The sequence below is a fragment of the Anas platyrhynchos genome, chromosome 13 (assembly GCF_047663525.1).
Source record: "Anas platyrhynchos isolate ZD024472 breed Pekin duck chromosome 13, IASCAAS_PekinDuck_T2T, whole genome shotgun sequence".
Taxonomy (NCBI): domain Eukaryota; kingdom Metazoa; phylum Chordata; class Aves; order Anseriformes; family Anatidae; genus Anas; species Anas platyrhynchos.
Window position 1 is genome coordinate 5,441,186 of NC_092599.1, and position 14,747 is coordinate 5,455,932.

Below are 14,747 nucleotides of genomic sequence, written 5' to 3' on the forward strand. Positions count from 1 at the left end.
GCCCGGCCCCGGTTCGGGAAGGAGCCGGGGAGGAGGCAGCGAGGCCCGGGGAGGAGCCCCCTCAGCCGCGGCTCCTCGAGGAGTGCGGCTGTCAGGGCGCTGCCCGCCCCTGCTGTGCGCTGGGTTCTTTGTTTGTGAGGTGAAACGCTGTGGTTGTGCCCTGAATCACACACACGGAGGGGTTGCTGGTGGCGGCAGCCGTGGTGATTGCGCCTGCACTAATTTGTAGGGAAATGTTTGGTTTTACAGCCTGTAGAAGGACGCTGGGTGTGCTGGGCAGGGAAGTCCTGCTCCAGATGTGAGACCAGCAATGAGCCAGGTGTGACCGTAACACCCGAGGTCTGTGACAGCCTCTGAAATCTCCATTTAGACCGTTTGTCTTTTCAGAAATTGGATTCAGGACCCCGAGGCCAGAGCTGCCATCCCTGTGAGCCCCGCTCCATCCCTCCCCATCCGTGAACTACGGAGCCATCCCTCATGGTGATGGCTGCACGGCGCGTGAGGACTGAGCACACAACCAGGCTGCCTCCTGAGGAAGAGGACAAAAAAATCCTTTAAACCATATCAGCGGGGAGCCGCCCGGCAGGGACACAACCGCGGCTACCTCCCTGTGTGTCCCCCCCTCAGCCCCGCGTCCCGCTGTGGCGGGGCGGCGCCATGGCGGCGGGGCGCGGGGCAGTGTGGGAAGGAGAGGGAAATATGGCGGATGGTGAGGAACCGTAAGTGCCCTGTATGTGCGCGCTCGGCCGCCCCCTTCCCCGCGCCTCCCGGGGACGGGCGGGCCCTGGGGGTCCCCTCTCCCTCCTCCCCGGTGCGTGTAGCGCGATACTGACCCTTCTTTTATTCTCTCTCTTTTAGGGAGAAGAAAAGAAGGAGGCTAGAGGAGCTGCTGGCCGATGGGTTAGTGCGGGGCTGCGGGCGCCCGGCCCGGGGCAGGGGCAGGGACAGGGACAGGGACAGGGGCAGGCAGCGCTTGCTGAGGGGCGGCCGGCAGGGGAGGGCGAGGGGAGCTGCAAAGGGGTCTTAGGACAGGCTGTAGGGGCAGGGGAAGGGACAGGGCGCTCGAACGGCGAGGCCTGGGGAGAGGGAAGGTCCCGGGAGGGGACCCAGGGGCTCACCCGCACCGGGGGGCTGGGGGCCCGCAGCTTGGCATGGGGGCAGGCTGGGGGGCTGCGGGGCTTGGGGGCAGGAGCCGGGGAGCTGCGCTGCTGGCCGGGGAGGGCCGCTAGGCTAGGAGCAGCGGGCTGGAGTTTGGCCGCGAGTGAAAAAAATTCAGGCTGCGGAACCCCCACCCCCGCCTCTCCCTGCCTCTGCTTCTTAAAAAGCCTCAAATCCCACGCGTCCTTCTTAACAGCCTCGGGAAGCTGATGTGCAGAAATCTTTAACCTCGTCTGCTGCCACCCCATAACCCTTCCCTTCTGTCTCCCTGTGGCCCTCTTCCCACAGGTCGCAGAGCTGACCCCAGTGGCGGCCCCGCAGGCCCTGCATGCGTGTGGTGGTGCCAGGGTCACAGCCAGCCCTGGGCATGTTGGGCTGGGGGGTGCATGCCAAGCCCCCCAAAAAAGCATGGGGTGTGTGAAGGTGGCAGGAAAAAGGCTGGGCCTAAAGCAGCCTAAGGACTGTGTGCTCTGACACCTTAAGATTTAAAATTATTCAGTGAAATGGATAAGGACTGGGTTAAAATCTAACAATGCCAATACTTGGTTGTGCAGTAATGACACACAAACCCTTAAAAAAATCAGTCTCAGAAGTTAAACAAAATTTCGGGTTGTGTCAGCAGTGTTTTTCAGATCTCCACGATGTCCAACCCTGTAAAAAATCAGACTAGTGTATTCACAAAAGTGAAACTCCTTCTGACTGGTATATCACTGGAAAGGAAAATACATGTCTGAACAGAAAAGAAGTACAGCTGCTTAAATGATTTAAAAAAAATCCATAGTGTCACTAAGCATTGTTTCTGGAACAAACCAAAACCAATATAATCCACAGAAGGAATTACTGTGTTTTGCATTGATGCTGTATTATTTGCAGAAGTGATTGTTTAGTGCATATCCTGAAAGCTGGTGTAAAATAGATGAGTCCAGGGTTCAGTGCAGAAGTGTTACATTTATTCACAGCTTCCTAAAACTATTTTCGATGTAAGTTGTGAAAACTGGAGGAGGTAGAAAGTCAGATGTCAAAAGGTCCTCTATGAAATCACTTTTTTAAAGTACTTATTTAACTGTTAATTCAGTAAGTTAACTTATGTAAAGCCAAAAGTTAAACCAAAATGAGTTCAGTTAGCAACCAAAATATAGGCAGATTATGTTGTATTTATTCTTACACTTCAGTGAAGTTTTTCCTTGTTATTGGGACTCTTTTGCAAAATGTAAACCTGCAAGGTAAAGTTGCTACAGACATACTGTTTTGTCCATCTTCTGAATTCTGTGAGGACCAAGGGTTTCACTTTCTAGATGATGTCACTACATTTTCTTTTTATTTTGAGATGAGATACAAGGAAGTAATTAATCCTAAACATTACTCTACAACCATTATTGATACAAGCATTCTTCGTATTTTTTCATAGCAAATAACGGTTCTTATCAATGATGACACGACCTTTCCTAGTTAAGATTTTCAAAGCTCTGTATAACAAGCTTAGTTTTGTATTAACACAGAACATATTCATATTCATGAACGATTCATGAGTGGAGCTTGTGCTAAAAAAAGGGAAGTGTGCTGTGCTACAGAAAGGTTTGTTTAGTGGAGGCGATCTTACATTAGAAAATTACTTAAGCGAGCTGATTTTGAACTATTCAGTAAGTCTTTTTAAAAGTTTAATTTTATAGTTATGTACTATTAAAAGTGACCTGCAAAGGGGAAAAAGGGTGATGGAGTGTTTCATGTGAAATTCTGGCTCTATAATTAAGAAGACAATAACTGCAAACTTACTTTTTTTCAAGTCCTATTGTCACTATAAACAAGGAGGTGGCTGGAAAATTGGGCTGTTATAAATTCTGTAGTACTAATTGAGGGTGAAGATCATTCAAGATTCATACTCTTTTAACAGTAGTTTAATTATACTACTATGGAGGCTCAGTGGAGACAATGTTGCGCCTTGTTACTGTTACTTATTCAGTGCCTCACAGTTGCAGTAACATACTGATAAATTCACGATTTGTGAACTTTCTTAAAAAATTTCAAAAATAAAAGAATATGAGACTTGACTCTGATGAAAAAACAACACCCTCAAAACCTAAAGGGACAACCTTTTTTGTGTCCTCGTTAACTCAGGGGAAATAAAGGCATGAAGTGTACACCTTTTTTTTTTCTCACTTCAGGTCAACTTTTACTAGTAACAGCTAAATCGGGGATTTATTGAAATGCCTGCCTGTTTTTTTTTTTTTTTTTTTTTCTCTACACGTTTATATTATTGCCTTCTAGTTCCACAAATAAAACCCACTCATGCAAGTGTCCATGCGCATAAATTCCATGCATATATGATGAACATGGATATGCGGATACATTTGCATGAATGGTCAGTATTTTAGGTATTTTTAACGTATACAAAGAAAAAAAGTGCATTTAGAGGTGTGGCTTTTTCTCTACGATTTTGCAACTGAATTTACTATGTTCTGTGCAGAATGGCTGTTGATAGTGGGTGTGGGGACTCTGGAGACTGGGAAGGTCGCTGGAACCATGTAAAGAAGTTCCTCGAGCGATCTGGACCATTCACACATCCTGATTTCGAGCCAAGCACTCAAGTGAGAAACACTTACTTTAAATAAAAATCTGTAGTTTGTGTTGGCAACTAATGTAAACAGCTTCGTTAACTGACCACCAGCAGTGTACAAATACTAAAATTGCATGAAGACCATGTATTTGAATCAGTAGAACAGTATGATTCTAAAAGAATGTATCGTATTCTTTTCATAGGCTTTCATTTCTAAATTTTACACTGTCAACTACAAGCTTGCTGTCATACATAGAAATACATATAATATATAGCACAACATAAGAGTTACGCTGTCTTGGAGTTCCATGTGAAAAATAACATCATTTGTCTCTGTTTTTAAATAATTAGATGCAGTAAATCATTTATTATATTTAAAGAAGGAATTAGGCTTAGTATGAATACATGCAGAATTGGGAAAGAATAATAATATTGGGAAAGAGCTTGCAGGTGAATGTAATATTAATGTTCCATTAGTTACTAGTTCGAGTTTAGGGTCTAGTTGAACAGCTCACAGAAACCAGTTATCTAGTTAAAACTCTTGATTCTTGGCCAGCAATGTTTTCTGTCTGTTTACATTTATTTTTATTATATGTAAGCAAACGTTTTGTAGGAAAAACCTTAAACTGAACCTTGCGCTTAAACTGAATAATAATAATAAAGGTGGATCTTGCATTTTTATGACCAAATTAATACAAGGAGAATATGGACATCAAAATGGGCTGGCTTTTCTGTAAATTGGGATGTAGGAATCACATGAACACAACAACCGATTAAAGTCCACTATGTAATTACTCCTGCAAGCACCAAGTGTTTTATTGATCCAAGTTGTTTTATGTGAAGCTTACTAAGCACTGAAAATATTTGATAACGCAGTTGTACTACTTATGAAACAAAGGTCAAATCATACTTTTCCCTATTTAGTCTATTAATTTCTTTTGTTTTATATTTTCCACAGGGTCTTGAATTTTTGTTAAGCACATGTAAAGTACTAGTTATTGGAGCAGGAGGATTAGGATGCGAACTCCTGAAAAACCTGGTAATTACTCAGTTTTCATCCTCTATTTATTAAAATCTTTTTTCCTTGAGGAAGTTATCCTTCTTTTTTGCTAATATGACATTTTAATTGTATATAACAAAATAGGTATAAAATACACAACTACAGAGACAAATACTTTGCTAGTGAGCTTGAAAGATTGTAATCTAATATAGGCCTTTTTTTTTTTTTTAGTTATCTAAAAGCTTGTCATGAGGAGCAGCATGGTGCTGTTTACGAAGCATAGACAAAGGTTTACTTGCAGCCTTAGATTAGGCCTAATTTTGGGAATTTTCCCTCATGAGATCAAGGGAAATTAACTATACTAAGAACAAATCATATCTTAAGGATATAAAAGACGTGTTGTTTGGAATACAGTAACTAAAACGTATCTTTTCAGATGCGAGATAATATTTTAAAATGATGTAGTGAGCTAGCAAGAAGTGTAGTATTAGTAGTCAAAGCTCAATATATTTTCAGTTCTCTTTACATGTTTGAATGAATTCAGAGTGAGGTTGGAATTGCTGGAATTATGTTCTTTCAAAGTGAAACTTGTAGAGCCAGTCTTGCTCTGTCTGTGGTGACCTTCATGCCGTTGGAACCTATCTGGCGTGGCTGAGTACTGGTGCTCAGGTTTTCCAGTTCCTCAAGATCAATAAGCCTGAGCTTGTCTCCAGAGCTGCATCTCTATTGCTGAATCCAGTCTGTGTAATGAAAGCTTTATTGCATCAGACCAACATGCACTGTCCTGTATGGAAATTATGGAAATTGCTAAGGAGAAATAGAAATATAAGACCAGGGAAAATACACTACAGAGGTACTATAGCTTACTTGGTACAGCATTGGCTTATAATGGATACTCTCACTATGTGCTCTATGAATCAATTTTCAAGTATTTAAAATGCAGCTACGAGATTGTGTGGTGTCAGATGTTTACCCAATAAATGCATGAGTTTGATTTTCCTATTACTGTGGTTTTTATCCTTAGAAGCTCACTTATCATAGTGTATCACTGTACCATCCTGTTTGAGTTCAGCAGTTTAGCCTAATACTGTACCTTTCTGTGCTCCTATTCCATAATAATTACTGTCCTTATGGATTCCATGGAAAATGTGTGTATTGATATAATAATTTAATATGGAATGCGGTTTTTCTTTAGTCTATACCAGCACTTTTATGTTAGTACACTTTGCTACAGAATTTGTGTACTGGTATTTTACCATTCCGCAGATTATCTCCAAGCTTGAGGTGGTTGATAAATCAACAGCCTCATCAGGCGTTCCAATCAATTAATGTAGGGATTTGGGACTTCTAGCACTTGGGAATAATCTTGTTCTGGTTACTGCTCTGTTACTGCTCTGCATAAGCAAGGTGTTAACTTGAAGAGACTGTGACAACTCCAAGGCAGTTTTCTTTATTTGAAAATTTAGTGCTGGTGAATTTAAATTGTGCTTTGGGCTAGTGTATTGTGTTTATTGGGACATAACAAACTAAATCTCTTGATAACTCATTGAGAGGAAGGATTTGTGGGATTTCATAAATCTGCTGCATGCTCAGTTCCCATCTTTCAAAAAGATTTTAAGTGTATTTCCTCAGATTCTACTTTTTTTTTTTTTTTCTGATATACACTGGATTTACTCCAGTTGCGAGGGAATGTTGCAAATTCCCCTTATAGATGAACCTACCATTGATGGAAGTATGTTATGATAAGGTAGGGTAAAACAATATTACATTCAGTAGAACATTATCTTTGACTGTTGAAATGTTACTAATTCCACCTGTCTAAATATCAGCATTAGCAACCCAGCATTGTCACAAAGAAAGCCAATGCACCTGTCTGCACAAGGAACAAAGAACTGATATGTTTGTTCCTTCAAAGGTTGCCTCTTTGCCATTTGGAATGAATCTTGGAGCACTGTAAGCATTTTGCTTCCTCTTAAGTAAAGTTGACTCTCTTTTCACAGGCACTGTCTGGTTTCAGACAGATCCATGTTATTGACATGGACACTATAGATGTTTCTAATCTTAATCGACAGTTTCTGTTTCGGTAAGTGATTTTTTCATGATTTAACTTTTTTGTTTTGTTTTTTAAGTACTTAAACATTATATATAAATATGCTTGTTATTTTGTTTGAACAAAATGTCATTGAAGCTTTCTGAACTTCCACATTGCAATAGTACTTGCAATTAACTAAACATTGTGTGTTTCCTTCTTTTTTTGAGAACTGTGGTGTCAGTTTCGTTGTGAAGAAAATTAACATACCTTCCTTACCATTCAGATACAGTTAATGACAAAGGGAGTAAGTGACACCAAAGTATATTGCATGTGGATTGAGATACCAATTTCTGTAGTACCCTTTTCGTCCAAGCAAATTGAAAAACTTTTTTTTTTTTTCCTGGACTTAGATAACTCTGGGGCTCTCACATCAGATGTTTTACAGGAATGCCTTAATAGTCCTGTAAATCCATATCAGTAAATAGTCTTATAGTAATAATTAGTCACTTAATTCGGTATCTGTAAGACATAGACCCTCAAAAGATTGAATGTTATTAGAGTGGTGCATTTGAAATTACTTCGCTTTTTTTCCAGACCAAAGGATGTTGGGCGACCAAAAGCAGAAGTTGCAGCAGAATTCCTGAACAGTCGCATCCCCAACTGTGCTGTTGTACCGTATCCTTTTATGGTGAAGTAATAGCCTTCAAAAAACCTAGAAAACTCTGTAGGTGGTAAGAGTATCCAAAATATTTTGCTGCAGTCCTCTTTTTCCATACAATAAAGAACACATACATTCTGCTGATGGTTGTGAATTCGTAGAGGGGCATTAGCATAGAGAAAATATGCATGAAAAATCAAGCCTAAGTTTTAAGAAACTATCTTGTGTTTTTCCACTGAGTCTTTTTATTCAAATTGCATATTCTAATTTTCATGGGAATGTTAGAATTACAAGTTTATTCACCAGAACTTTGAGCATGTACTGGTAAGACATTAATTTATACACATAGAGCAGCACTGCTCATAGAGAACTCTGAGAGCCTCTGTCCTCTGTGAGAGCCTTTCTATTGCTAAACGGTTTTGCCTGCTGAGCTTTCTGCTATGTATGACTATGACATTGTGTCCCTTACTTGTTATACCAGTTGCTAGAGCTTGTGGGAAATTTTGAATCTTCCAATCACTTAGTTTTAAAAGAAAGCCTCTTGTGAAATTATTGTGATAAATTATATAATGTTTTGGCTTTAGGTTAGCAAATGGAAGACAGTAAACTCAACTGTATTATATGTATATTCCTTTATTGTGCTTACGTTCAGATATTTTAAAAAGATTCAAGACATGGATGAAAGCTTTTATCGACGTAAGTGGTATTTGGTTGTATTCCAAACAGCTACAGTTATTGCTGCTTGCTGCTTTTCCTGCTAGCTAGATTGCTGATTATTTTAGCCTTCTCTAATGTACTAAATGTATACTGGTGACAGAGTTAACAAATAGACAAAACCTAAATGTGTCTGTCTTATATGTGACCTAGGGCAGATGGTTGAACTATATGGTCAGTTCTTATGGAAAAGTTATGGACAGAATACAGTGGTTGTTTTAAGAAGTATGCATTAGTATATTCAAATAACACTTTTCTCTCCTCCCCCACCCCCCCCAGAGTTTCATATTATTGTTTGTGGGCTGGACTCTATAATTGCAAGAAGATGGATAAATGGCATGCTGGTAAAGTATTCAATCTTTTTAAATTAAAGCCTGGTTATTGCTTGAGTATATATTACTAAAATTGATCAGCTTTGTGCATTAAAATGAAATAAGGGCTGTTGAAACTCACGGCCTTCTGTACCTATTTCTACTTTATCGTTATTGTGAAAAGGATCGGGTGCATGCTCTCTCATGTGCCTTTTTCTTGAGGAGTGTTAGTCAATGTTTGTGCAGTGCCCTGCAGTGGTAATTTCAAAGTTAGGGTATGTTGCTTGGTGTCCTGTGCAGTCAGTCAGGTTTTGAAAGTCATAAGAATGCAAGTTCCACAGCTTCTCTGAATGCTCTCATTGTGAATGTTTTGTTCCTTAGCTAAGCAGTACTTGCATTTCTGAAACTTGTAAATGTTGTCTTTTGGAGCCCCGCTGCTACAAAGTAATAGAAGACTGGTGATTGAACTAAGTTCTTTCATCATTGAGAATTTGTTTAAAAAAATAATTATGGTTTGCTATATGGAAGTAAGAGCATTTATTGTGTGTGTGTGGGGGGGTTGAAGATGGTAGATAGTCTTGTACACTGACTAATAAGCAGTGTTTTATAAGCTGTGGACCCTTAAAATAGCCAGTACTTTAACTATTCAGTTTTATAGTAAACCATTAAGAATAAGATCTTTAGGATTTTTTTTCCAACAGCTTGTAAAAACAAACACTTTTATTTGTTAGATGTCATTTTTACATTATGAAAATGGTGTACTGGATCCAAGTTCCATCATACCTTTAATAGACGGAGGGACAGAAGGTTTCAAAGGAAATGCTCGTGTGATTATTCCTGGTATGACAGCGTGTGTTGAATGCACACTTGAACTTTATCCACCACAGGTAATTTCCATTGATGTTTCCATTTTGTTTATATTCCTCTTTCTGGCTTGCTTGTTTCTTTTCCCAGCACTATACATAATGTATTCAATCCTTTTTCCTGTCTTTCTCCTTGTCCCCAACCACTCAGGTCAATTTCCCCATGTGTACTATTGCATCTATGCCCAGACTACCAGAGCATTGTATTGAGTATGTCAGGATATTGCAGTGGCCAAAGGAGCAACCTTTTGGAGGTAATTATTACATTGCATCGGTGCTAAAGTAATATTTATCATTATAACTAATTTGTTTTGAGCTAGGCGTACACACCTACAATCCAACCTTCTAATCATATGTGACGCTTTTGTCCTATTGAAACTGAGCCTCCTCTGAGATGGTGAAAGATATAAAATGTTAGAACTGATACTTTTAGAAACTATATTTTGATATTTAAAGTTTCAAAGTGTAAGGTTTTAATATTTAAGTGAGGTACTGATTTTTCCACAAATAAAGAGAATGTTTTTAGGTCAAAATAATGCTGTATTTCTGAAGAGGTCTTACAACTGTAACTGGTTTGTAAATTACTGTAGAAGGTGTTGCTTTGGATGGAGATGACCCTGAACATATACAGTGGATTTACCAGAAGTCTTTAGAAAGAGCATCACAATTTAATATTAAAGGTGTTACCTACAGACTCACCCAAGGTAAGTGTATGGCATTTTGTTGAGTTCGTGGTGGTTGCAATTAGCCTGGATTGGCATTCTCTGTGTTTATTGTGACTAAGCTGGCAGCTCTGATGGGAAAGAAATAGTTCTCATTTCCCTTACCGTCTTAAAACAAAAATAAGCAGCATGTTTCCTGTGCCAGCACAAATATTTTATGATGAATCAGATGTTTAGGTATTCATGATGAATCAGAGGAACTTATCTGGGACAAAACTGAACATTCTTTTTGCCATTTTATTTTTAACCTGGAGCAGCTCCATGGTTTGCATTACACTGTGACCACTTCTGCTGTGTCAAAAAGTAGGAACAAAAGAACGTGATTGCCTCTTTTAGCAACAGTTTATGCTGCTTAAAACTGTGTCATCTGTTCTTTAATGATGTGTATGCCTCTGTTCACATGCAAGTGCAGAAGGCTGCAGCTCATGTAATCAGCTTCTTAACTAAATAGAAAAGTGGAGAATCTCATACAGGATCTCCAGAATTTGTAGTAACTTGTATATCTTTGTTGACGGTTAGTACAGAGAATGGATTTGAAATGCTGGGCTCAAAGTGCCACACTTGAACCTCAGCATGCCCTTCTGTCCTAGAAGGGTGAACTGACTCCTTGAGTATCTTTCTCAGATTCCACCTACTGTATTGCAGATACTTTTTCTTGCAGTAGCTTATATTGGTTTATTAAGTAGTAGGTTTTTGGCAAAGATAAGTGTGAACCCCCGTTCTGAAATATAATTACATACATGGGAATAGCTGCACAGCTTTCAGCATTTGAAAATAGCTTCAGTATAAAGTACAGAGCAGAAAGAAGGCAAAGATTGAAGTTTTTACGTATGTTTTCTCAGGTATGAAGGGACATAGTAAGTCTAAACTGAGAAGCCAAAAGAACTTCAAACTTCTTAGGAATTTGTTGTCTTCTTGGCCATCCTGAAAAAAAGTGAACTTCTGTTTCAGATGTATCAGCTTGTATGCATAGGAAAGCTTGCTTTCTATCGGTCTGTGTTCTGTACTGTTTGACTGGATGTGCTCAGTAAGAAGACTTGGATGAAAGTGCTGATACAGTTTGGCAAGCCTCTACTTGCACAAGGAATACCAAAACCAAGTTTCTTTCCTTTATTTATTTCCCCAACTAATTATAATAGAACTGAATTTTAAATTAATATTAAAAATAATTTAAATGTTTAGAATGTGTTCACTAGTTCTCTTTGTGTGATACCTTCTTTTCTTCAACATGTTTTATCCATTCCTAAAATACAAAAATGCCAATGTACTTGAGCAGCGAGCCACTATACCTTATTATTACAGAAATTCTAGAAAGTGCTTAAAGTACCTCTGGTTACCTTCTATAATTATTCTAGCTAAAAATAATGTTTCAGTATGTTTTTTTGGAAAAGAGTAAGATGTATGTTTTGTTTTTACAGGGGTTGTTAAACGAATTATTCCAGCAGTAGCTTCTACAAATGCAGTAATTGCAGGTATGTTGAAGGAAACGGGATATTATTTCTTACTCATTTCACCTCTGCTTCATTGACTTTGGATTTTTGTGAGGTATCAATTTGGAATAGAGAATTTGAGGAGGACAATATTAATTTTTAAATGGGTTAAATTTATTCTTACAGTTTTTTTTTGTTTTTTTTTTCCTGTGGAGAAACTGCGTGTGACTCTCTATGAATGTAAAACTCATGTATGATGGGGAGTGAGCAAAAGCATATGAGAGTGGGGAAAACAATAACTGCAAAACACGATATATAAGCTTAACATGGTTTTAGATTAGTGCCAAATCTATGATGAACTACTTCTAGGTACCTTTAGGTGTTTAATTTTTCCTGTTGTTTTTTTTTTTTGGTCACTTTGATACAATTTTGCACACTTAATATCTGTGTGTTCTGAGATGGAGCTAGAAAGCAAAGGAATTGTTTTTTGTTCTTTTTTGTCATTACAGCTGTTTGTGCCACTGAAGTTTTTAAAATAGCCACAAGGTACCTTATTTCTTATTAATAATGTGCATGATTTCCAAGATAAGGACATATATTAACACTAAATGTGTTTGCCATTATAGTGCGTACATTCCTCTTAACAATTACTTGGTGTTCAATGATGTGGATGGATTATACACTTACACATTTGAAGCTGAAAGAAAGGTTAGTGTTATTAAAGGCTTACAGGGTTATTTTCTTGATTTTTATTGAAGTTTCTGAAGTTTTAAAAGCAGAAATTACAACGTTACTAGTCTGGTTCTCTTTCAGAGTATTACTTTTAGCACGTAGGATTTGTTTTTTTTTAAACTTATGTAGTTTTGGGGTGGTGGTTTGTCCACATAGAGTAGGACAGCAGGACTATTTAATTCTAGATCAACAGATGTGTTGTTTGACATACTGACAGTGAAATGTTTTTTTCTACAAATCAGTTTAGCAAAAACTATTGCATAGTATGCATAGTGGCATATTTAATTTTTGCCCATTTAGCCCAAAATTCTTAATATTTGGAAAAGTAGCTTCTGATATAGGCACGTTCTCCAGACAGCTACTTCTGTGGTGCGTGCTGGTGCAACCCTGGGTTCTGAATGGTTATGCTACCTGTGGAGGAAAACAGTAGTTTGACTTGAAAGTGAATTGTGAAGATTTCACCTGTTATACAGTAAACACAGTTTACAGCGTAAAACAAAATCTTAAGAACATTTGGAAGCAAATCTTCTCAAAAAAAAAAAAGGTTACGACAATTGTTTTGAAAGACATAACCTGGTCTCCTGTGCTGCTTTGTTGTAGGAGAACTGTCCGGCCTGCAGCCAACTTCCCCAAAACATTGAGATTTCTCCATCAGCGAAATTACAGGAGATCTTGGATTACTTGACAAATAATGCTTCATTGTAAGTGTGCAACTATTCTGACTTACTTGATGTTTTTAGGTACTTTATAGTTTCAAAGATGTATTTTCTACTTGCGTTTTTATCTAATTGTCCTTTTTTTAAATGTTTTATATATATAGGCAAATGAAATCTCCTGCAATCACAGCAACCATCTATGGGAGGAATAAAACACTTTATTTACAGGTAATCTGAACGTGTTTAATTTTGCTTAATAATCTTATTTTGTTTAAATTTACTTGTCAGAGTTTAAAAGGGAATGTTTTGACTTTATTTTGTTGTTGCAGACGGTAGCTTCAATTGAAGAACGAACAAGGCCAAATCTTTCCAAAACACTAAAAGGTAACGTGCAGTTTTCACATGGAGATTGCACATACTCTTCTAAATAGAAAGATGGTCATTCAGTGTCACCCCTCTGTATGTATGGCATGTGTAGCTTTGTTTTGCACTATACAGCAGAATGTGCTTCATTACCCTTTTCACATGCAGTATGCCTTTCTTGGGTTGTTCTGGAATGAATTTTCAAATTGCTTAAACGTGAAGTGTGAAAAGTTATCATCTGGTGAAGAAAAAACTTGGTAACAAAACAAGCCGATAATTTAGGTAGATCAAAGGTACTTCAGTAGTGGTTTATATAATTCTTGGGGCAGTCTGTTAGTTTCTCAGCTGAGTTAGATGACCGTTAGTTTAGCTAGTGCGCTGTTTGCAGCTTTATTTCATCATATTTATAGTTTGTGTAAATGGCGTTCATAACTTTTTTTTTTCCTAAACATGTGGATTTGCTGGATGTAAACTTTTCTTTCTTCTTTCAGAATTGGGGCTTGTGGATGGCCAGGAACTTGCAGTTGCTGATGTGACTACACCACAGACTATATTGTTCAAACTCCACTTTATCACTTAATTTACAAATAAGTACAATGCTTATACAGCAAGAAAAATCTGTACCCACTTTGTAAAACAAATGTACTCTGTGGATGTTAAATTAACCAGAAATGTTCAAGTTAGTACTAGCATCATGGAAGGTTAGGTAATGCGAATGAATCACCGTATTTTGGAATTGTATGTAGAAGCCAATATTTGGTGGATTATATTGTACAAATACGTACTGGTGTACAGAACACTGATGTATAGGAATACACTTTTTTTCAGTTTTTGTTGTCAAAATGTTAATAATACTATCAGACACATGGAAGTTTTAGGGTGGCCAAAAGTCTTGTCATTTTAAATTTGGATGTGTATGCGTATACAGACATGCAATGAGACCTTCTGAAAGGAACCATAGCAATCTGGATTTAAATCATAGCACTCCTGTATGCTTGCCGAGTCACCTTAAAAGCAAGAAAGAGCAATAGATTAACATGGGCAGTTTCCTCTTATTTGATATTGATCTGATCAATTGTATGTAAGTTATTAAGTATGGAAGAGCTCACTTTGTTTGCAAGGAAACTCAGAAGGATGAAACGAACAACTGTACAGGAAAATACGATATGAGCATTTGCAGTCACAAAACAGCTGCTGCATACAGTGTTGCAGACTTATGTTCAAGTATCATTGGTGCTGTTAAGGTATTTATTAATAAAATAATAATAAAAAAAGACTCCTTAGTTTGTGGTTTATCAGTGGGCATTGAAGAGTGGTTGTAGGCTTTGCTGAATAACCTCCTGCATCTTGTGGCTGCTTTAGTCAGATCTTTCTATGAGGTGCCAGCTTCCTCAACAGAAATTTTCTCACTTTATTTGGGGCACGTGAACTGTGTTTAACCTCTCCAGCTCGCAGCTGTGTGTGTGTAATCAGTAGTGAATCATTTCACGCTAATTTTTAACAGGATAACATTTACCAACCCTACGCTATTCCGAAGCGCTACGAGGCGCAGCG

General features: G+C 38.4%; 1 protein-coding gene across 6 annotated transcripts; it reads left to right on the forward strand.

Moving 5' to 3' along the window:
* Positions 1–571: 571 nt before the first annotated feature.
* On the forward strand, positions 572–14,469 carry UBA3 (ubiquitin like modifier activating enzyme 3). 6 transcript variants are annotated; one of them, XM_038186079.2, is made up of 18 exons: positions 572–719; positions 859–900; positions 3,623–3,743; positions 4,671–4,751; positions 6,713–6,795; positions 7,339–7,419; positions 8,055–8,098; positions 8,396–8,460; positions 9,159–9,314; positions 9,442–9,544; positions 9,881–9,994; positions 11,431–11,484; positions 11,952–11,988; positions 12,069–12,150; positions 12,775–12,875; positions 12,995–13,058; positions 13,160–13,214; positions 13,685–14,469. In XM_038186079.2, the coding sequence occupies exons 1-18, from the start codon at positions 658–660 to the stop codon at positions 13,771–13,773; spliced, it is 1,434 nt and encodes a 477-aa protein (XP_038042007.1). In that variant the 5' UTR covers positions 572–657; the 3' UTR covers positions 13,774–14,469. The 6 variants fall into 6 exon arrangements, with proteins under 6 accessions (XP_038042007.1, XP_027323629.1, XP_027323630.1 ...); XM_027467829.3 differs by having other exon boundaries at positions 660–730; XM_027467830.3 differs by having other exon boundaries at positions 686–709.
* Positions 14,470–14,747: the final 278 nt, after the last annotated feature.